The 24466-nt window shown below is 38.2% G+C and overlaps 1 protein-coding gene across 1 annotated transcript in view; it reads right to left on the bottom strand.

Moving 5' to 3' along the window:
* Positions 1-24466, bottom strand: part of atrnl1b (attractin-like 1b) — a 110953-nt gene that overhangs the window by 65585 nt on the left and 20902 nt on the right. The window contains exons 6-20 of the mRNA XM_077200663.1: positions 24138-24312; positions 23621-23708; positions 21807-22062; positions 20758-20941; positions 20492-20646; positions 19430-19514; positions 19127-19338; positions 17683-17801; positions 17450-17582; positions 15909-16096; positions 13850-14063; positions 13545-13733; positions 10052-10270; positions 3886-4023; positions 1766-1859 (exon numbers count right to left, since the gene is read on the bottom strand). Of these exons, the coding sequence (XP_077056778.1) occupies positions 1766-1859; positions 3886-4023; positions 10052-10270; positions 13545-13733; positions 13850-14063; positions 15909-16096; positions 17450-17582; positions 17683-17801; positions 19127-19338; positions 19430-19514; positions 20492-20646; positions 20758-20941; positions 21807-22062; positions 23621-23708; positions 24138-24312 (2449 nt within the window). The remainder of the gene's footprint in view (positions 1-1765; positions 1860-3885; positions 4024-10051; positions 10271-13544; positions 13734-13849; positions 14064-15908; positions 16097-17449; positions 17583-17682; positions 17802-19126; positions 19339-19429; positions 19515-20491; positions 20647-20757; positions 20942-21806; positions 22063-23620; positions 23709-24137; positions 24313-24466) is intronic.

Below are 24466 nucleotides of genomic sequence, written 5' to 3'. Positions count from 1 at the left end.
CAGAGTGAGAAGGAGAGAAATAAACAGGAAGCGGTAACGGCCGTCTCAAATGCTGCCTGTGCAATCATTTGTCCTTGTGATGAAGACACGCTTGAATACATTATCAATGGACCTGGCTTGGTCTGATTGGGCTACACACAATTAAAAACAAGCATCTACCGGTATGCACACACACGCTGAAAACAAAAGTGTGTGTGAGAGAGATGGAACCCTTCGAGCCCACAACCACCACTATAGACACCAGACACAGCAGAACGCCAAGTTAAAAGATGTTTTTTCACAACAGCTTTTGATGCAGAGTGAGGTCCATTTGACGTCAGTGTTTACTTAATTTGTTCAAGCAACACTGCTGAGTTTATTTGATTCACTAAAAAAAAAAGAGCTCATAATAGCCACTTGTTTTAGAATCAGACTACTCTGGTCACATTCTATGCTTTTGATTTACTAATAATCAGAATCAGAAGTTGCTTTATTTCCAAGTAGTGCTTTACACATACGAGGAATTTGCTTTGGTCTTAAGGTGCTACATGTAGACAAACATACAGCTGACATAAATAAATGTAGGAATATATACAAATATGAAATGAAATATAAATTGATAAAATAAAATACACAACAATAAAGATTAACTACAAATATGTGCAATGTGCCTGGTTTGTGCATGAAATGAGAAGAAAAGAAGGAAGAAAGTTTTTACATGTAGAAAGTTTTTACAAGAAAACCAACTCATATGAGTCACTTGTTTGACAATCGGACTCTGTTGGTCACACTCTGTTTTTGTTTCACTAAAAAGAACCAACTCATAAGAGTCACTTTTACTGGAATTGGATTTCACAGGTTAAACTATGATTTACCAAAAAGAACCAGTTCATCGGACTATACAGGACATATTGTGTAGTAGTTAATTATGATGTTGCTTGTGCTGTGCAGATGCTTCATCTGCTGTAGGAATGCTTTATGCACTGTGCAAGGAAATTTAACAGAACCGAAAATCATTCAGTTACGGTTAACAATTGAACCAGTAAAGAAAAAAAATTCAAATGAACAATGCTTTCCATGGTGCCTTCTCCTCCTGAGTCATTACCTTACTAAAGTGTATAGCTGTCATTTAGTTTATGATGAAATTGTGCTGTGGTGGCAAATAATACAATGCGAAAAGAGACCTGCAGGCATAAAGTCACAGTTTCCTGCGATAAAACCCTGTTAAAAGAACAACTTCCATGAGCTGCACACCTCTTCATATCCCAGAGCTACACGTCAGCCTAGAACAAAGGCACTAACACCCTCCGCTCTGTAGCCCTGAATGCAACACAGCAGCCCTGATTTCAAGCTGCTTCTGTTTCTATAACTGAAGCATCTGAGTGGGAAATTCAGTTCTCACCCACGTCTCCTAAAGAAGCATGACTGGTCAACCCACTCTTTAGAATTTTTGCATGTACATACAACAATGCAGTGAGTGAAGCACTCGAGTTTCATTATTCTCAAAGATGACCGGACTCTCTAATAGTCACAAACTGATGCCAGCACACTCCCACACCTCACTTCCACCTCCATTAGTGCTATTAAAGTGTGTGCGCACAAGCAGACAAAATGTGCTGCGTCTGCAGATAAGCCCAAATTGTGAGGACACAGTCAAGCTAAATGGAATGAAGGGGACTTCAAAGCCTCAAATAATTTAAATTATAATTACAATAATCATAATATTAGTATTTATTAAATAATTTGTTTTAAAATAAAAGTCTTGATATGAAGAAGGTGTACTTACAGCTGGCACTGGTCGCCTTTGATACCCTTGGTGGTACAAAAGCATTTCCCCGTCAGCACCTGGCACACGTTGGCATGGCCATTACATTTACAGGCTAGAAGAGAAAAAGTGAGAAGGAACCAGACAAATAAGGGAGGATGAGAAATATACAGAGGGAGATAAAGATTAACAGAAGGAGGAAAGAAAGAAAGAGAAACAGTGTGTGAGAACAAAAACAATTTAAGGAAAGAGCTTGATCTCAAAACAGAATGACCTCTTTTTCTCTAATGCATTATTTAATGCTACAATAGAGCAATTCTAGGGATACTTCTGTGACACCGCATAATAGTAAATATATCAAATAATTTAAAATACAAATGGCTAAATCGACTTCAAATCAGTCTCTGCAGTAAAAGGTTTATCTGTTGGATCTAAACTTGAGGTCAAAGAAGTTGAAGAACCCAGTGGGATCAGCTCATAGGTGGTCTCTCTGTTCTCACATTTTGTTGTGAGAAGCGAGTTTGGCTGCATTACATGAAATGAGAACATTTGGTTACAATCCCTAGGCTACATTAATTATGGATATCAAAATAATAAATTATGAACCTTAAATCACAGGTCAACAAACAAATTCATTCCATGTGCACAGGGAAATAAGACTATTATATAATCCAGCCAAAGCAGAAACTAAAACATCAATTTAGAAACATATTAAAAGAGTTATACTCATGGCGTGAGATGCCATCACAGCCCTACTAAGTAACATTGACAAATATTTTAACAAATGTATAGCTCATTGCAAGTTAATACATTCATTTTAAGACTTTATTGTAAAGTGTTACCAAAAAAATCTTACTGACACCTGTTGAACGGTACAAACACATATTTTTAACATGTAAAGGGGTCATATGAAAAATCAACAGGCCTAGCTGCTGAACAATATATTGGCAATATTGCAAATTGCATTTGAGGGATTTTGGATTGGGGAGTAAGTTTAGTAAGAGTTAAGAGCACCAGGGGCCGGTTGCATAAACCGCTAAGACTAGTCTTACAAGTTAGACACCTTTTTTTTTTCTTTAAGACTGTTCATAGCTTTTTTAAATCAGTTACATAAAAACGTTGATTAGACTAATTTAATACTGAAAAGTAAAACTGACTGCCCCTGACTAACTGCTAGTGGGTCACACTAGAACTTAAGACACTGTCTTAACATAATGGCTATGTTTATACAACCGGCCCCAGTTCTGAAACAACACAAACAAGCTTCATCTGTGTTCAGAAGATTCTTGCCACTGACAAAAAAAAAAAAAACACTGACTTTAAGTGGCACATCTGTACTGTGCCACATCTGTAAAGAAATACATTTCCGCATTTTTTTGAGCAGTAGACCATAATTATTTCTAAAATAAGCTTTAATTCTACACAAGCTGTACACACTGCGCTAACATCGTTGTAGATTATTGGGCTCTGACAGGCTTTTGTCTTCCAAACTAAACATACATGACAGCACGAACAGGACCAATTCTATGCCGTCTCTAATCCCCAGCATCCTGTAGGTCGTATTTCAAAGGTTTATGCTGATGTGTGTAAGAATGCCTTTTGTAAGTTTCTCAGCTTTTAAGAAGGAATATGAATATCATATTTCTCAAGAATATGGGAAATATGATAGTGTATAGGGTTTGCAGGGTGCAGTTTTTCGTACTGATGTGCCATCAAGTATTAAAGTAAAGGAGGCCTTGGGCAAAATTTCACAAAAACATTGAGGAACACAATTCCATTTTCATACAAAGATATGCAGTAAATAAAACATTAAAAGATGGTGTATGGTCCCTAAAGTGTCTCTAAAGACCACAATTTTAGAATTTTTAAACTAGCATGTTTCGGGACCACTAGCTCTTAGTGTTAAACTCCTGGTGGGTGTGTTGGCTCATATCCGAGATCATAATGATCTATGCCAGCACATCCTGTCTCACGTAGGATCAGTGGGCAATGCTGTAAACTGACATCTCCAGGGAAATAACATTGTGAATGTAACCACCTCTATGACCTCAAAACTCATTTCATAGTGAGTTCTTTTTTCCATTACTAGGCTGAATGGAATATCAAAATGCCCTGTCAGTAGAAGGTGCAAATATTCTCACCTTGACACTTTCCGCCATTGGTTGGGTCTCCGTGGTAACCGGGCAAGCACGTTTCGCAGTGAAGGCCGGTGGTGAGGTTACGGCACTGCTCGCACACGCTGCTGTTCACACATGTACTGTGACCATTACATTGGCATGCTGGAAGATAGAAGTTGGTTGTTCAGGAAAAACTCAAGCATTTGGATTTTGTAGTACTTTTTTTTTACTGGTTTTGACCTCGACGTGATTTCTGGGGAAGGTTCATTCACAGCTCATGCTGATCCTGATCGATTGCTCCTGTCTGCCTAGCTGCCTGCTGTGTTTTGTTTGCTTCGAGGCTGTAAGCTCCGTCCAAGCCTCGTGTTAGCTTTGTATTTCTTTCTGTTTTGAACCATAATTTACTACCATTTCTAGTTGTTTACACTACTAAATACAGCTTAGACAACATCTCAGATTAACCTGACATCGCTAGTTTCCGTTATTGTTAGCACAACACGCTAGTACCTTGCTAGCCTGTTAACGCGCCACCCGTGCGCTCAGTTATTTATTTATTTTTCTCTCGCGCGCCCACGCCTCTGAGTTCATAAAAAGCCCAGGTGAGTAAGAATCAGTCAACAAACACGGTGAGTAATGTCTTGTCCTGTTATTGTCACCTGCACTTCATGTTACATGTTTAGCATAGCCTTCCCTGTCGGCAATATAGGGTTTATATGTGATAAATGCAAGGAAACAGTCAGGCTGACGGAGAAGATTTCAGAATTAGAAACACGCATCCAAACTTTAATTGAGGATAGTAAGTGTGCTAGAGCTTTAGATACTATTTTGGATGCGCCTAGCATAGTGAACTCTTTACATGATTCGGTTCCGGCTGAATTATTGCCTGTGCAGCCAGGCAGATGGGTGACAGTGAGGGATCGCTCTAGTCGCGGATCCAAAAACCACTCTTCCGTTCCGATTACCACAACAAATCGATTTGCCCCACTCAGTGAAACACCCACTGAGAATTCTGTTGATTGTGCCCTGGTAATTGGCGATTCTATTACACGGAACGTGAAAATAGGGACACCAGCCAGCATAGTCACATGTTTGCCGGGAGCCAGAGCGGCCTGACATCAAAGCAAATTTAAAAGTGCTGGCTAATGCTAATCGTAAATTCTCTAAGATTGTTATTCACGTCGGCACTAATGATGTTCGACTCCGCCAGTCGGAGATCACCAAAATTAATATTAAAGAGGTGTTTGAACTCGCAAGTATGATGTCAGGCACTGTAATTTGCTCTGGCCCCCTTCCTGTTCGAAGGAGTAATTATATAGTTAGCAGATTGTCATCACTCAATGGCTGGCTGTCTAAGTGGTGTCCGCAAAATAATATAGAATTCATAGACAATTGGAAAAGTTTTTGGGCCAAACTGACCTGTTGAAAAGAGATGGTATTCATCCCTCCTGGGATGGTGTTGCTCTTCTCTCTAGTAATTTGGCTCATAGTCTTAGAGACAAAACATGACAATCTGGGGCTCAGGTCAGGAAGCAGACAAACTGGCTAAACCGACCGTCTGCTAGCGGCCTCGCGTCACCAAGGTCAGATAAATCCCATCACATAGATATCAGTCACAGTCTCATATAGAGACTGTGTCTGTTCCCCGAATTTGGAAATCCAAAAAATTTCCAAACCGATCTAAGGTTAAAAATGTAATCGATATTCAACAAATAAAAAATAGATATAATACAGATGAGCAAACGATAAAGCTTGGGTTGCTGAATATTCGATCCCTTACTTCAAAAGCGCTCATAGTTAATGATATGATTTCAGATTATAACCTAGATGTGCTGTGTATGACAGAAACCTGGCTAAAACCAGACGATTACATTACTTTAAATGAGTCCACCCCCCATGATTACTGTTATAAACATGAACCTCGCCTGAAAGGCAACGGGGGAGGTGTTGCTGTGTAATTTATAGTAATATTTTCAAAACCACTAAAAAAATCTAGTTTTAAATATACTTCTTTTGAAGTGTTGGTGCTTAATGTAAAAATATATAATGTAAACGATAAATCAAGTTTGAGAATTCTGCTGACAACTGTATACAGGCCACCATAAAGATTTTATCAAAGAATTTGCTGACTTTCTATCAGAATTAGTATTGACTGCAGATAAAGTCCTAATTGTTGGTGATTTTAATATACATGTAGATAATGGAAAAGATGGATTGGGATTGGCATTTAAAAACATTCTTAACTCTATTGGTGTTAGACAACACGTGTCAGGACCTACTCATTGTCGTAATCATACTCTAGATCTAATATTATCACATGGAATCAATGTTGTTGCTGTTGAAATTCTGCAGCAGAGCGACGACATCTCAGATCATTATCTAGTCTCATGTAAATTACATTTAGCCAAGGCTGCAAAGCCAACTCCGTGTTACAAGTATGTACCTATCACTTCTGCCACTAAAGATTGCTTTATCAATAATCTTCCTAATCAGTTTCATCGTCTCAGCATCCCAGATAGCTTAGAAGAACTTGATATTGCAACAGAAACTTTTAACTCTCTCCTTTCCAGCACTTTAGACACAGTTGCTCCGTTGCGCTTAAAGAAGATTAAAGAAAATAGTCCAACGCCGTGGTACAACGAGCACACCCGGGCCCTTAAGAGAGCAGCCAGAAAAACGGAGCGCAACTGGAAGAAAACAAAACTAGAGGTATTTCGGATTTCATGGAAGGAGAGCTCGATTGCTTACAGAGAGGCTTTAAAAGCTGCTAGATCTGCTTATTTTTCAACCCTATTAAAAGAAAATAAACATAATCCAAGGTATTTATTTGAAAAAGTTGCTACACTAACGAAAAAGAAAGCTTCAAGCCCAGAAGTTTCCAAGAAACACAGCAGTAATGACTTTATTAACTTCTTCACTTATAAGATTGATAATATTAGGGACAAAATTATAACTATGCAACCGTCTACTACAGCATCGCATCAGGGAGTGCATTATAGTCTCCCTGAGGTAAAATTTGATTCATTTGTTGCCATCGGAGAGGAAGAATTTTGCAAACTCGTTAATTCATCTAAATCGACAACATGTATGTTAGACCCTATACTGACTAAACTACTGAAAGAGATGCTTCCAGAAGTCATAGATCCTCTTCTTAACATCAATTCGTCTTTGTCCCTAGGATACGTACCAAAAACCTTTAAGCTGGCTATGATTAAACCGCTTGTTAAAAAAATGCAACTTGATCCTACAGAATTAGTCAATTACAGGCCGATCTCAAATCTACCTTTTCTGTCAAAGATACTAGAAAAGGCAGTATCCTCACAACTGTGTTCCTTTCTTGAAGGAAATGATATCTGCGAGGATTTCCAGTCAGGATTTAGACCGCACCATAGCACTGAGACAGCTCTCATTAGAGTCACAAATGATTTGCTCTTATCACCCGATCGTGGTTGTATCTCTCTATTAGTGTTACTTGATCTTAGTGCTGCAATTGACACCATTGACCACAACATTCTCTTAAATAGACTAGAAAACTAAGTTGGCATTAGTGGAATTGCATTAGCATGGTTTAAATCATATTTATCTGACTGCTATCAGTTTGTAGCAGTAAATGAAGAGATGTCTTATCGATCACAAGTTCAGTATGGCGTACCACAAGGCTCAGTACTAGGACCGCTGCTGTTCACTCTGTACATGCTACCATTAGGAGATATCATTAGGAAACATGGAATTAGCTTTCACTGTTATGCTGATGATACTCAGCTCTATATTTCTTCCAAACCTAACGAAACTCACCAATTCAGAAAATTATCGGAATGCATAGTTGATATCAAAAATTGGATGACTAGTAATATCCTACAACTAAATTCTGAAAAAACAGAGATTCTAATTATTGCACAAAAAAATTCCACACGTAATAACCTAGAATACCGTCTAACACTTGATGGCTGCTCTGTTAAGTCTTCGTCGTCAGTTAGGAACCTGGGTGTGCTCTTTGATACCAATCTTTCGTTTGAAAGTCACGTGTCTAGTGTCTGTAAAACCGCATTTTTCCATCTTAAAAATATATCTAAATTACGTCATATGCTCTCACTGACAAATGCGGATCAACTAGTTCATGCGTTCATGACATCAAGGCTAGATTATTGTAATGCTCTACTGGGTGGTTGCCCTGCACGCTTAATAAACAAACTACAGCTAGTTCAAAACGCAGCCGCTAGAGTTCTCACCAGAACCAGGAAGTACGACCATATTAGCCCGGTTCTGTCAACACTGCATTGGCTCCCCATTAAACATCGTATAAATTTGAAAATATTGCTGATTACTTACAAAGCACTAAATGGTTTAGCTCCCCAGTACTTGAGCGAGCTCTTAACGCATTATAGTCCTTCACGTCTATTGCGATCTCAAAGTTCCGGCCAGTTGATAATATCTAGAATATCTAAATCGACTGCTGGCGGTAGATCCTTTTCCTATTCAGCACCAAAACTTTGGAACAATCTTCCTAACATTGTCCGGGAAGCAGACACAGTCTCTCAAAGCCTGACTAAAAACACATCTCTTTGATCTAGCATTCACATAACACTCTATAGACTTCTATAATTCAATATTAGGCTGCTTAGATTAGGTCACCCGGAACTGGGAACACTTCCCTTAAATCCTGATGTACTCGTTACATCATAAGAAGAATGGCATCTACGCTAATTTTAGTGTCTTTGTTTATCCCGAGGTTTTCCCGCAGCCTGCCGGATCCAGGCCGTTTCCAGATCTGACGAAGGACTTTCGCCTGGACCTGATGACAATGCAGTGCTGAAGTGCCAACTAGCCTCTCCCTATGGAGGATCCCTATACCAATCTACAGATAAAGTGTTGTGGAATTTTTCGGTTCGCATACCTACCCAAAGTGATAAGATAAAATAAAATTCTGCATCAAAATATTAGACAAGACAAGTAGTTTGTTTAGGCATGGTTTGTAAGGAATTACAAACCTGCGCACATATATTCAAACGCACATAACTATAGAATCAATTCTTAATCCACATGTGAACGCCATCAGTGTCTATCACAGGTTCACGTTTAAAGTCTGTTTAGAGAGAACGGTGTCGTCTTAGCAGCCCCTAATTTAATAACAAATGATCATTTAGATGGAAGTGAATCAATCAAAACTAACTTTAGCTGGAAAAAACATTTTTCAAGAACCACTATAAAACCAAACTAATCTCTGTTACCTTAAATTATATGTTTATCTCTGTAAAGCTGCTTTGAAACAATCTACATTGTTAAAAGCACTATATAAATGAGGATGAATTGACTACTTTTTGTAGTACTTATGTCAGAGATGAAGAATCAAACTCTTTATGCCAAGGACCAAATAGGAAATGAAGGCCCCATTTCCTAAAATATGAAGGCAGCTATATATTTTTATTTCTACAAACCCATACTGTGTAAAAAATAGTGTAAAGACAAAAAAAGTGTTGTTTATATTGTCAATGTAAAGCAATTCAAAGATTTTGTTTTTTTTAAATAAATAAATAAGATACGATTTAAGATAAGATTTTTTTTTTAAATTCAAAGAGTAAAGACTAAAAAAAGTAATTGAAATTGGTACTCAAGTAACATTCCTTTATCAATGTTGAAATTGGTTGTGCTACTTTATTTATGTGGAAACTGTGATGATTTTTTTCAGTATTCTTTGTTGAATAGCAAGCTATTTCAAATAAGTAAATTTAAAAGTTTTTACTGTGACTTTCAATTTAATGATTCCTTGCTGAATAAAAGTATTAATTTCTTTAAAAATTCTTACAGACTGTTGAATGGTAAGTGTATACCACAAAACAATATGTATATTTGTTAGTTGTTGTTAAAAAAAACTAGGACTGTCACCTTGATCTCACAATTTCTGGTCAGTCTTTAGAAAACAGAATAAAATAGTACATTTATCACTTATCATTTACTGTCAAGTTAAACATTATTTCATGAATTTATTAAATGTACACATTAACTTTAACAGGCCTATAAAAAACATAGTAAAAAAATAATAATAATAATTCTCGTCAAGTTTTTCAAAGATCAGCTAGCACCCTTTTGTGCCTTCTGGGGGTCCCTGGGCCGCAGTTTGAAAACCCTTTGTGGAACATTTGCGCTTTAATAAAGGTCAAGTGTGCATGATTGTTTGAATGTTTGTGGCTCTCACCAGGGCACTGGATGAAGGCCCACTCGAAGCCACGCTCTTTTGGACAGAGCCCCGTCTCCAGGACCATGTCTTGGCTTTGTTTGGAGGGGCTCTTCATGGGTCCGCGATACGAACCCTCCATGCACTGCCCTCGGCCAGTGTTACTAGGGTCTCCACACCAGCCGCAGTCTGGCTGCTCCAAACACAGACCGCATGTGCGCAAACCAGAGCAGTTCTGAGCTGGAATGACAGAGAATAGAGCGGAGATGAGAGGCCAAAGAGATGAGAAACAGAAAAGACATGCTTAAAATTATACTTTAAGTTCCCACAGGGCATATCATTCCACTGACTGAGTGATACGCTCTCAAATACCACCAGAAAGTTCACTCTGTCAAAAGAGCACATCAGAGCCATATACGTCAGCCTCTTTCGGTTTGATCCACCACCCTAGCAGCCAAATCACACTCTTAGGATCTCAGACCACACAACAACTAGCATTACACACAAAGTGTGTTCAGGGTCAACATGATGGCAGCAATAACAATGAAAAAGCACAATGTTAGTCATTATCACTGACAGAAATTCATGGATTTTCAACTGCAGGAGCTGACAGATCCTCAACAGTAACATATGATTTAATTCAGCATGCAATAAAAATCCTTTGTTTAGGAGTGAGGATATGTCTAGGCAGGTTAGGCTTTGAGAACAGATGAGACGTCTCTGGGAATAAAGATGCATCCCTGCAGATTTAAATAAAGGGTCACGTTCATAGACGTAAACTGATTGGCCCCGCAAATGAAAATAAAGAGAGATAGCAGTTCAGCTAGCAGATATGACTGGTTTTAAAGTCACATCAAAATTGAGACCATTTAGATACTTTCTGGACTTATTGTGAGTAATTCATTGGTGAATATGGATACAAAGAAAACATTTTTTGTCTTCATAATCCTTATAGACCGTAAATAAAGATGGATGACGTGTCTCTACTTCCTTCCACTGTTGAAAAATCAAGCCAAAACGTCCCAGAAATGGACATCTTCATGGATCATCTTGCGGCGATGATGTAATTTGGAGCCTGGAGCCACGGTATCCAAGTCCAGCCCTTCTTTTTCGTTACAAACTGTCTTTATAGCCTCACATAACTTATGAAAACCATTAGAAAAACCAACACTTTGGAAAAAATTTATTTGAAGTGTAAGTGTCACAAATTGTTACATTTGAAGTGTCGCTGGCAATTGTGGAGAGAGACAGAGAAACAAGAGAGATGTGGGACAAATAGTCAAGTATATTATCCGGCAGTGTGACAGGGACATGGTACAAACCGACTATAACAAATGCCCTTCAGCGCATCAGAACAGTGGCAGCAGCCGCCAGATTTAAGAGCGAATATATCAGACTGATACAATATAGGGTCGAAACACACAAGCTCCCCACATCCAAATCATCATCGCGCAAATATGTACACCTTCACAAGCATGAGTCAAACTCATCCAGGCATGCACTGACAGAGACAAAGCACCCTGAAGAGAAAAAGAAAAACATGAAGCAGAAATAGATCTTTAAAATGGCACTGACACAGGCCAGGGGCTTATGGTGGAGCAGTTGAAACGTTAAGTAACCATCACTTGGACGGAGCGATACATTTTGGTGACAAAAAGGTTTCCTCAACCAGACAGATTTGCAGACTAGTACCACCTCTTTCTCCCGGAGAGAGCTTTTAATTCATTTTCCATCAGACTGAACATAATGGAAGTTCTATCAGTAAGTCTAAGCCTGTCATAAAAACACACTACAGTAAGGAGACTGTACCTTACCTCACCATCTTATAGCCAGGGTGAAATAAGACATTATGAGCACTTAAAGCCTCAAGTCTGAAGGACAAACATAACTTGGCATTACACAGGATATACAGAGCTGTGAACTAAATAAATGCACTGCAAACTTTTCAAACTTTGCATTTGCACACGAGTGTTGTGTTGACATGAGTACGCGTTGAAGATTAATATTTTGTAAATAAAGGGGTACATTATGGGAGGGGGGGCAGGGGTGTTTGCTCAAACAAAGTACTGATAAAATTGAGGTTAAATCACTGGAGTCACATGGATTACTTTTATGATGTCTTTACTAACTTTCTGGGGCTTGAAAGTGGTAGTTGCGTAGACTGTCAATAGAGGGACAGAAAGCTCTCAGATTTAATTAACAAGATCTTCATTTGTTTTCCAAAGATGAACGAAAGTTTTACTGGTTTGGACCGAGATGAGGGCGTACTTAATGACATCATTTTAATTTTTGGGTGAACCAACACTTTAATACTCCCTGCAGAACATTTCCACCTAATGTCGTTCACCATCACGTTTTCCTTAAAGTTTCTATCATTTGGCGTGCCGACATGTGCCATAATAATCCATTCTTGAACAGCCAAGAGGGAAGAGCGAATGCTTAGGCAGACAAATTGAAACACTAATTGCACATTACAGGCGGATCAGAGGCCAAGCAGTTCAGCTAATGGGATGAAACAACAGATCTGATAGAGATGAAGAACCCACACAATTTAGGCTGCTGACAGGCACTGATTGGTTGTATTTTTCTCTGAAAGGCTCCACAGAGCAACTTTCTCATCACTGGGAAGAGAATACTCACACTGAAACCCTTCCAACAAACAAGGCTAAGGGCTTAATGAGAAAACAGTTTCATTCCAACATATAACATTTCCCACCATCAGTTCAAAGCCCAAAATATTCCTAAAAAGAAAATTAACTATTAATTATTAAACAATTAAAAATTCATTATTTAAAAATATACTCTACCAAAACTTTTTTTTTGCATTTATTTGAGCAGAAATACAGCAAAAAAACCAGATATAATAATTGTTATAGTAATAATAATAATAATAATAATAATAACAACAGAATAATTGTTATTTATTTTAATAATTTTTTTAAATGTAATTAATTTCTGTATTAGCAAAGCTGAATTTTCAGCATCATTACTCCAGTCTTCAGTGTCATGTGATCCTTTGGAAATAATTTTTAATATGCTGATTTGGTATTTCTTATTATATTCATATTTCTTATTATTATCAATGTTGAAAACAGTTGTACTGTTTAATATTTTGTGAAAACTGTTTTTTTGTCTTCCTTTTATGAATAGAAAGTTCAAAAGTACAGCATTTACTTGAAATGGAAATCTTTTGTAACATAATAAATAACTTTACAGTCACTTTTGATCAATTAAATGCATAATAAAAACATATTTATTTTAATAACACTTGTAGGTTCATTTTGTATATATTTTGGCTAATGTCACATTTTATGCATCCACAAATTGAAAACGCAATTGCAAATACAATTTGCAATTCCTTTTGAATAATGTCCGGAATATCATTTCATAGCGTTCAGTTCCTTTTCCCCTGAAAGTCAGTGCTGAAAACTGATTTTAAAAAAAAATACCATAGATTCTCGCTGGGGCTATTTATAAGTAGTGATGGCCACTATATGTAAATAAGGACACTCACACAAACAGTCTCCTGTCTGCCACTCCAGACACTGGCCGTAGGGAAAGGAGATGACATAGGCATTGGAGTCCACACAGCGTTTGGTGCTTCCACACCACATGCACTCCATGGCCTGGCTGGTGCAGTTCTCACAGGTGGTGCGCAGTGAGCAGGGCATCTTACAAGGGCGGGCGTTCGGATTCGGGCTCACTGCAGAAGAGGAAATATGTATGAGGTTACTGAACAGGGAATGCTTATGTATATGGGCACATTTCCAAGCCCTCACTAAAAAATAAAGGGAATAGGAGAATGGAATCGGTACTCACCGACTGGTTTCTCACAGATGAGGCCGTCTGTGTTGGCTGTGCAGGGATTGGCCCTGAGGCCAGACACCTGAGCTCTTTCCAGGTAAGCACAGAAGCCTGAGTCATTGGGCTCACCGGGCAGCCACTGCAGAGAGGTGTTAGTGAATGAAGACATGTCCTCCCAGCCCCAGTATGACACGTTGATCTTCCTCAGGCCAACCCACGGGGACAGTTTCTGCAAGACAAACGCAATGAGTCACAGAAAAAGTTAACAAAATTAGGGATTAAACTAATTTTGAAGAGAGGATGCAGCAATCCTATTGTGTTAATAGAATGCGAGTATACACTACCATTCAAAAGTTTAAGGTCAGTTTTATTTTTTGTTTTGTTTATAAAATCTTTCCTTTTGATCAATTTGAGGCATCATTGCTTAATGTTAAAAAAAATCCATTTCAAATAAATGCTGTTCTTCTGAACAATTAAACTGCACAATTGTTTTCAACAACAATAAGAAATGCTTCTTAAGCACAGAATCACCATGTTAAATTGTAATAATATTTCACAATATTATGGTTTTACTGTATTTCTGATCAAATAAATGCAGCATTGGTGAGTTTGAGACTTTTTTTTTACAAAAACTGATCCAAACTTTTGAATGGTATAGTGAAAAAAACAGTAAAAATTTTGGACACACTTGACTAATTTTATGTTTCTCATGATCTTAAAAAAATGTTTAAAGACTAAATGATAAAAGACTTGGATTGTGTCTATAGCCCTATTCGGACGGTAATGGTTTCTCATGGGGTCGTAAGGTATTTTCAACATTTACAGGGGCTAGTTGGTGATTTTATTGCCATCCAAATACAGAATGTTGGTGTTTCGCTGGTCAAATTACCTACTGTTGTTTGACAAACACCAAGGTCATGTGGTAATTTAACTGCCGTCCGAATCCACATCACTGAGTTTACAAGAAGAGATCAATTCAAAATTCACTGTTTAAATCTTTTTTGACCACTGCTGAGCACCAATACCATAACTGTTGCACTTCGCTGCAATTTTCATGTTTTTTAAAGATGTACACTTTTATTATTGAAATGTTGGAAAGTATTTACAAGAACAATATTTCATCACCGCTCCACCTCAGCGAGTGGAAGCTGTTAAGAACAAAAAGGAGAAAGAGAAGAAAAGTATGTAAAGATTTGAAATGGACCATTATGCAACCATGCAGCAACAGATATGAAATACCATTTTAAAATAGTATGTACAGATATATATATACAGTATATATATATATAAACCAAGCAACTTTGTTTACTTCAGGTAAATAAGAGGCTGCATTAACTTATTTCCATTAATTTCCACATTTTTAAAATGACATATCATTTTGAGATAAAATGCAAGACGGAACACCATTTCAACTATAGTGCGTCTATCTTCCTATTTTTAAACAGATTTTTTTAATCAAATAATAAATAGGATATTATTTTCCTTATTATTCCAAACATGAGACATTTTATTTACAGCAGACAATCATGTGAATAACCATGTCAGCAGCGTGTTCCCGGATTCATAGGATCACAAAACTCGTTCCGTCACCGTGAATAAATCGCCATCCGCATGTTTTATCATTGAGGTGCAATACAAATGTATTTTTTTACAGACGTCCACATGAGAAATATTTACCATCCGAGTAGATTTTCTTTACAAAACTACCATTTTAATACAACAAATGGGTGAGTTGGATCACACAGTGAAAGAAAATAATCCAACAAGTGGTCAGCATACATTTGAACTCCTAAAATACTGTTTTAAAAGCATTCCAGGTGGAAGTTGGTTGAGAGAATGATGACCAAAGTGTGGAGAGCTGAAATCTAGGAAAAGGCTGGCTCCTTTGAAGAGGCTAAATATAAGATAGCATTGATTTGCTTGCCATTTGTTGGTCACTACATAATTCACATACTTTTATTTGTATTAGTTCTGATGACTTTACTACCATTCTAGAATGTGGAAAATATTAATAAGGAACGAGAATGTAGGTCCAAACTTCTAAATGGCAGTGTACATATGAGCAGACACAAACCTTTCCCTTCAGCTGGTACTTCTGCAGTTCGTCCAGCACAAAGTCCACCTGCTTGGCTGTAGTAAGGGAGGCGATGTTTCCCTCTAGGTTCTTGCAGTAGTGCTGAGCATTGTCATAGCTCTCCCTGCTGGAATTGATCTGAAGACAGGCCTCCCCAACATTGCTCCAACCATCTCCACACAGCTGGGCTACAGAGAGATCATAAGATGTTGAGGAATTAGGAGCTTTTATCTCAAGCCTCATATTTTTTCCATTTCTCATTTGATCTCTGCTCTTCAGAGACAGCAGGAGAGCTCTTAACATGATGAAAATTACTCTTTAGAACCAATTGGAGCTCTAAAAGGGCCAATAGCTAATTCAAGCAAAGTGGCCGGTTAAAGAAATTTCCATAGTGATAAATGCCAAGCAGAATCATCCAATCAGAATGAATCACTGAATTTACAATTCAAAGAAGACAAAAGGTATCATGATTGTCAAGTTTCTTCAGGTCAGAATTTACAAAGAGCACAACACCCACACATTCAAGTATAACCAAAATGAAACTCCGAAACAAAAATAGAAGAGGTAAGGGAAGGGGTGTATTTAAATCTGCCGAAAACAGGCTCTGTTTCAAAAAACTAGTGACCTCCCTGTCTAGACAACCTTTTAAGGTGCACTCCTGACACAAAGGCCCTGTTAAAGCCTGATATTAAGATGTGTTGGATGATGCTAAATACAGGTGTATGCGGGGTTTAAAACATTTTGAGCTTGTCCACTTTCGACCACTTCCAGAGGTAGTGGAAGACCGAATTCGACCAGATTGCTTTCGTAGTGTAAACGCTCATGTGGTTGAATGTATTCGGACAGCCACAAAAGACTGCCTACTCTCCGCCTGCTGACCTAACACGTAAACATTATGGGAAGCGCGCTAGCCAGACGGGATTTAAAATTTGTCGGCAGGAGAACTAAGTTTGGTTTGAAGAGGAAAAACGTACCAAGCACGATGTTCTCTCACCATTCCTGATTTCTAACACGCACTATCGCATTCGGCGTGATCTTGCGGCTGTCAGAGCATACACGAAAGTTACTGCTTCCTGTGTGCTTTTCCGTTGTCTCTGGGCACGTTCATATATAAAGTGCAATCTTATTTTGTCCATTAGATCGAAAGATCTGTACATTTACCCGCCCACAGATCCTGCTATCGAATAAATCAGGACAGAAGTGGTTGAAAGTGGCCTGCTACAAAAAGAAAGCTAGCTTCTTCTGGCCAATATATAAGCCCACAATGCACTGTAGTAAGCTCACTTAATAAAATTAATCTAAAATGGCAGATGAGTGTGAATAAACTCATTGAAAAGTGTCTATTTTACCCAATATAAGTATGCTACGTATTTTTACGCTCATCGTGTCCTGGCATGTAACTTGGCAGCATATTAATGGCAAACTCCATTGGAATCAATAGTGAATCATGTGTGAAAATTGCTTGACAAGCCCAGTGACCATCCGTCTCTGTTCACAAAATAAAATAAAAAATCTCTCCCACCATCCTCTGCCGTTCCTACCAGGAAGGGTGTGGCATTCCTGCTGCTGAGGATCCCATTGGCAGCTGAGGTTGAGAGAGCAGCTCTTGCAGTTGGCCATCTTACTGCAAATCTGCTCATTCCTGATTGGACAGTTGGTGAAATTCTTTACAGTCTAGTAAAAAAGAAAGTCAAAAGAGTTTACAACAAACACAGGACTACTAGCACATAAAGTTGTGAAGTGTAGCATTGATGCCCTCTGCAGGCCAACTTACAGCAGTGCAGTTACTGAGAGCTGAGATGCATTTCTTGCTGTCACACCACTGACATCCATTAGTGTTGGCGGTACAGCTGGTACAGTCTGAGAAGCGGTAACATCTCTCATCCACCGTGGCTAGATCAGAGACAGATTAAAAAAACAAAGAAGAAAGACTGAGATGAAGAAAAGAAGAGTTTAGTGCAAAAAATGGCATTACACTAATCTAGAGAGAGTCATCTAAACTCTTCCAAAGCCAACTCTCATATCAGACCTTTAACCAAAGTAGAAGAAAAACATTTAGCACTTCAAACACCTTCCATTCCCCATTTACTTCTAATCGCATGACTTCAGACAGTGGGAATTATGTAAAGGATCAAAGAAGCCTCTGTTCTACTTCTCTCCTTTGACAATCCTTTATTCAATAATTAAGAGTGTCTCCATGTCCTTACTTCACTGCAGAAACATTTGCTTCCCGGTCATTGGGCTTAAAAAGTTCTCTCTTACACACAGACACCTCAGCAAATTTCCTGCACAATTAGTTGAAACAGTAAAGACTTTTACATTGTTATATAACATTTCTGTCCCATTTGATCGATTTAATGCATCCTTGTTGGCTAAAAGTAATGGCTGTCTCTCCAACAGCAAAAACATAATTCCAGTGATTACTACAAACTCTGCTTTTGCAGTGAGAAAGCCTGTTTATACCCACAGAGCCTTCTTCAATTTTTAATATTTAATTTATAGTTTTTTTTTTTATGTCACTGATTTAAGTTTCCTCAACCTTAAGTAGATACAACACTTACTTTTATTTCAGTGACTGATTTATCAAGTATTTTTGACTGATTATTAAAAAAACTGGATCGTAAGTGTAACTCATTCAGAAATCTGACAACATGAGTGCTTCCAGCATCTTGGCGTTATTTCATATTCATAGTACACAGTCTTTATCGCATGCGACTGCAGGTTCACATTTTTCCCATGGCACTTGAGATTCAGCAGCGGCAGACAGAGGTGAAGAAAACACTGAGACACATGCAACACAATCAAGGCCAGCACTACCAGGGATTATCCCAGCATGCACTTCTCAAGACCTCAGGTTTAAATTTCAAATCAAACAAAACAAAGCCAAATACTGCATTGGCTGGAGGTCCACAAACTCACTCTCAAAGACTAAATTCTGGCTGGTTTTGTGTGGTTGGTTGTGTTCTGACATGTGGAAAAGATCAAACAGACTGGCAGTCCTGCAGAGCAGAGGAGGGCTGTGGGAAACTGTCCTCTGCGTCAGCTTCAGACAGCTTGTGCCCCCTCCATTACTCTCTCATTAACACAGCCAGTGCACAATGTAGCAGACAAACCCAAAGGCTTAGATCAATACACACAAGACTGATTTCTTGGCTTGGGTATGGTAGAAAATGTTTTAGGTGAGGGTGGCAGCTTCTAAGCCTCTTCCAGATACCTACCAGCTTTGGCAGGGCAGAATGGAGCAGGTGTAGCACTGTAAGTGAAGCTGGGCTCCCAGGACACGCAGCGGCCCCCTTTCCAAACGCAGCGCACGCCAGGGCCTGCAGCTTCACAACGCTCCTGACCTAGGAAAGCCTCACAGCTGGGCGGCCTGTAGATCAGTACGTCATTCAGAAGGACGCTAGAGAAACCCCCAAACACATACATGGATCTAGAAAGAGAAGAAGATAAAGACAGTTGAGTAGACAACAACCGTTTGTGAGAGTGTGTATGTGTCTGTGTGTGTGTGTTTGGTTTCTCACCCATTACTGGTTACTGCTGTATGTCCAAAGCGATTCACGTCTCTGTGCAAGTTTGGTTTGGGAAGTACCTTCCACTCATCACACGCTGTAATAAAAAATGAAAAATGGAAAATAAAACAATTTTGACCAAATTATTGTAAATGACTTTTTTTTGTTGAAAAAACTGGCTCGATTCAGACTGATGTGGTGTGAACCGGTTAACCATGTCATTAAGTAGAAACAGTTTAGGAATGATTTGCTCATAAATCTGAATCACTATGCAATATATTAATATTTAAGAATATAGAAATACAACTAAAATGTATTTTCCCAAAAGAATTCTCCATGGACTTTATTAATTATAATTAATTTTTTCCTGGACAACACAATTTTTTAATTCTCTGATATTTCTTTGGCTTTCCATGTGGGAATGCTGACAACAGTACACTGCCATTAAAAAAAATGGGATCAGTACGTTTTTTTAAGACATTAATACTTCTAATTTGATCAAAAGTGACAATAAAATACTTTTACATCATTACAAAAAAATTATATTTCAAATAAAAGTTGTTCTTTTTAACTTTCTATTCATCGAAGAATCCTAGAAAAAAATCCACAATAATATTAAGTACCACAACTGTTTTCAACATTGATAATAATGATAACTGAAGACTGCAATATTGACTGCTGAAAATTGATTTTCTTTTTAAAACCACATTTTTAAACTAATTGAAATATATAAAAGAAATATTGTAATGCTAGTATTTCACAATATTAGCTTTTACTGTATTTTTGATCATATAAACGCAGCCTTTAAGAGTAGGGATGAGTATCGATAATTTTAAATAGTATCTGTATTTTCTTAATTTCTCCAGTACCGACAACAGAACCGATAACTTCAAAGCTTATCTATACTGCAGTCTTTCATTATTTAGCCCCGGGGCTCATTTAATACCAGGTTTTGGTACCCATCCCTTTTGGTGAGCAGAAGGAAACATCCTTCAAAAACATCAAAAATCTTACAGACCTCCAACTTTTTAACAGCAGTGTATGTCATAGGTGTAGCAAAGTACCAGCACAAACCAATGTCATAGGCGAGAAAGTCAGCAGAGAAGCACTTGGCTCCATTGCTAAGAGACGTGTCATTATGGGTATTTCCTCCAAAGATGAGTAGAGTTCCTCCCAGCAGCACAGACGAATGCAGGTAACGCGGGTAACCGCTTTCCCTAAGAATCGTCCTGTGACACACAACAAACAACATCAAACTGATGCACCAAAACTGAAACTAACTGAACTATAGCCTGTTCCTCTAAAATGTTGTTCCCTTGAATATGTATGTGCACTCTTACCAGGTGCGGGTCTGAACCTCATAGCGGTAAAGATCATCCACCAGGCCGTATTTGTTTGCTGGGAGAGATTTGTAGCCTCCGTGGACATACACGCTCTTGCTAACGCTGTCGTACACACTGCTATGGCCATAACCACCCTGAGCGATTGCTCCTCTAGTCTCTGGCACCAGCCAAGTGTTCGTCCCTGTGCACAGAAACAAAATAACCTACTTTAACATTAAAAAGTGCACCTTTAAGTCAAGGACTTTCTTTAAACGTTAAACACGTTTTGCCTCTCCATAACCAGTCTGCGGAAATTTGACAGTAAGCATGTTTCGGTACAATGAGTGAAATAACAAGGAGTTACCTCATCCCAATATAATATGGTTTGTGGTACAAGTTCACAACACTTGTAAGATCACTTAAGAACATAAAAATTATGCCCTGATCCAAGAGTTTAACATGATTAAAAAAGGTACAGATTATTCAAATGCTTCAGACTGAGAGACACAGAGTCTCTGGATACATTATTTGTTCATTGCTCTTTGCAAAGAACCACAGTTAATCTACTGGACCACTGTTGTAAAATAAACAAAATCTAATTCGTTTCAACCCCTGCAGACATACTTGTTTTACTATTGCTCTCAAAAGTTGCCTATATTGTCTTTAAAAAACAACTTAATGTACAATCTGTGTTGTTATTGTTAAATAAAACTAAGTTATTTGAAAATTAATTAAATTAAGACTATTAACTAAAAACAAAAAAAAAGAAAATTAGGCCATGGCAACTAACTGAAATAAAAAAGGTTTAAAGTGAAGTACTAAAATTGGTCGGACTGAAATTAAAATAAAAAAACGAACAAAAATGACAAATGTGCATCAAATTAAACAAACTAAAATTAAATACAAAATTAAAATTAAATAATTAAATGCAAAACAGTAAATATAAAAAATAAAACCCATTTCAAAATATTACTGAACACTATAATAACACTGTGTACAACCCAGAATTTTCGGGTACTTGCAGAACCTGTCAATCCTAATCAAATACACCATAGTCAGTCACTCACTGATGTTGTACTCCTGAACATTGCTGATGTAGCTGTAGATGGAGGAGTAGCCGAAGATGACCACCATCACCACATCGCCGTTATCCAGCTCGACTATATGGGCGGAGTGGCCTTCCACAGCGTAGACCTGCCCATGGGCTGGCACACTGGGGAACTTCTGTGACCACGTCATGACGGGTATGTTAAACACCCACAGCTCATCTGTTACGTTACTGGCACCCATCTCCAACTTGCCTCCAAACATATAGATGTTATCCTGAAAGAAAAATATTTAATATGTTACAAGAAAATTTTAATCTACTGGTAAATATTGTAAAGTTCCCATACATTTCTTTCAGCTAGGGCTGCCAAAATTAATGTGTTAATGCATGTGATCAATATCCTGAATTATGTTTAATTCGGTTTTGTATATTTTCTTTATACCGGTGGTCAGAGACTTAACAAGAGCATTTACACTCCCGTTCAAAATGTTTTTGAAAGAACTCTCTGATGTTCAGCAAGGCTGAATTCTATGTGATTAAAAAATATAGTAAAAACTGTAATATTGTTAAAAAATATTACAATTTAAAGGCGGGGTAGGTACGTCTGAGAAACTAGCAGAAAACTGCTGGATTTTGAAAGTATCCAACAGAGAAACTCACACCCCCTTCCTTCTGAGCTCATTCCAAAGCCACGCCCCCAAAATACTTGAGCCAAATGGAGAACGCGTTTACCAGTGCAGAGAGGAGAGGAGCGCAGTGCGATTGAGTGACATCATGTCAGAATCACAGGTAATAAAATACCTTTTTGACTGCTCTTTCTCTGCCATAATTGTGAGACTTCGTGGCTTGCGGTCGGACGCGCCTCTCCTCTTCCGCAATGAGCGAGTCAACCGAGTGCGAGCATGTGGGCAGCTCCTGTTGCAGCAGTGCTTCTAGTCATAGCAACGAGGGAGAGTGACAGTCACCCAGTCAATCAGAGCACTCGGTCCGAATGGAATAATGAGCTGTGTTTATTGCAGCACTGAGAGGACTACAGACACTATTACAGAGTAGATAATCGCTTCAGAGTACTTACATTTTAGGTATGTATTGGTATATAAAGACAGTTTAAACAAATTTGGCAAAAAAGTGTTTTAGAACAAAAAATTACCAACCCCACCTTTAAAATTAATGTTTTCTATTTTAATACAATTTAAAATGTTATTTATTCCTGTCATGAAAAAGCTGATTTTTTCAGAATCAATAGATTACAGCCCCTTTAACAGTATTCTTATTGGTTCTTTTTGCTATATTGAAAAAAATTATAAAACATTTTTATAGAACTTAAAGCAACACTATGTAGTTTTTCAACCTTCATAATATATTTTCAAGACCCTTGAGATGGTACATCGACTTACAATAGGTTGAATGACACGTCTACCATAGCATGACGGTGTCTGAATCGCTTTTACTGGCACTACGTAACTTCGGGATTCGGGTAGTAACCCGAGCACCAAAAGAACTACAAAATTCGGCTGCTTTACGGCATACCTCACTTCCCCCACCACCCCCACTTCCTCAAATTCTGACGTGAGATCTCTCTCTCTCTCTCCTATACTGCGATTAGCAAAAATGCATCAGAGACAAATGGTTTAATATTATTATAAATAGAAGTGGCTGGCAAGATAAAAATTGCAACAATGTCTTTATAGCAATAATAGATAGCATGTGTACTTTCTTAATTTCTCCAGTACCGAAAGCAGAACCGATAACGTCCGAGCTTATCGATACAGCGGTCTTTCATAATTCAGCACCGGGGCCCGTTTAATACCGGGTTTCGGTACCCATCCCTACCCGATATAGTGCCAAGGAGTGTCCGTATCTCGGCAGGGGTCCGCTACTGATGGGTACAGTATTCCAGATGCCACTTTCCAGATTATAACTGAAAAGCAAAAAAAAAATAGTTAACATCCTAAAACAAGTTCATTTACATATCTAAAGTGGAAAAAAACATTTTCCAGACTGTGATGGCTTCAGAATTACACAAACTACCCATTATTCCAGTAGTTAGTACAAGAAGTCACAGTCCGAGTTTTGACTGAAATATCATATCCATATCGTCGCTAATGCTCCCTATACAAAGAGTTCCCTCTGAGAATATTCACTCACAGCTTTTACCCTCAAACTGACAGTTTAATCAAACTATACTCCTACCACAGCCTCACGTTGATTTATTAGTATTATTATAATTACTGCGGTTTTATTTTTGGATTCTTGTCATTGTATGGAAGCGCATATGCAAATAAGCCTTGTGCATAACATGAACTGGGTTATGCTGTAAGCCTACACAGTGCTCTGAACTACCACTTACTTTAGAATCATCTGAAAGTTGCTGTAGTTAAACGTGTAGCCACCGACGACCCACATGACCTTTTCCTGCACAACCGTCTTATGGGATGCTCTTCCCAGCGATGCTCCAAAAGGCTTCACTGTGGGCATGATCCAGTAAGACTCCGTGGAGGGTACTGTTAGCGAGCAGTCTGGACCTGAGAAAAAGAGAGACAGCTAAATCGCTTGTACAATAATCTAAGGCAGAGTTTCCCAAAATGGGGCTTCACGGACCTCTGGGGAACTGCAGGGAGTTGAAAATCTTGTATATTAAAATAAATATTAAATTAAAATAAATATAGGTGGACAATT

The sequence above is a fragment of the Siphateles boraxobius genome, unplaced genomic scaffold (assembly GCF_051911475.1).
Source record: "Siphateles boraxobius isolate OS27281-9 unplaced genomic scaffold, OSU_SipBor_1 46, whole genome shotgun sequence".
Lineage (NCBI taxonomy): Eukaryota > Metazoa > Chordata > Actinopteri > Cypriniformes > Leuciscidae > Siphateles > Siphateles boraxobius.
Note: the sequence above shows the minus strand (reverse complement) of the source record. Positions and strands in the feature narration are given on the sequence as shown.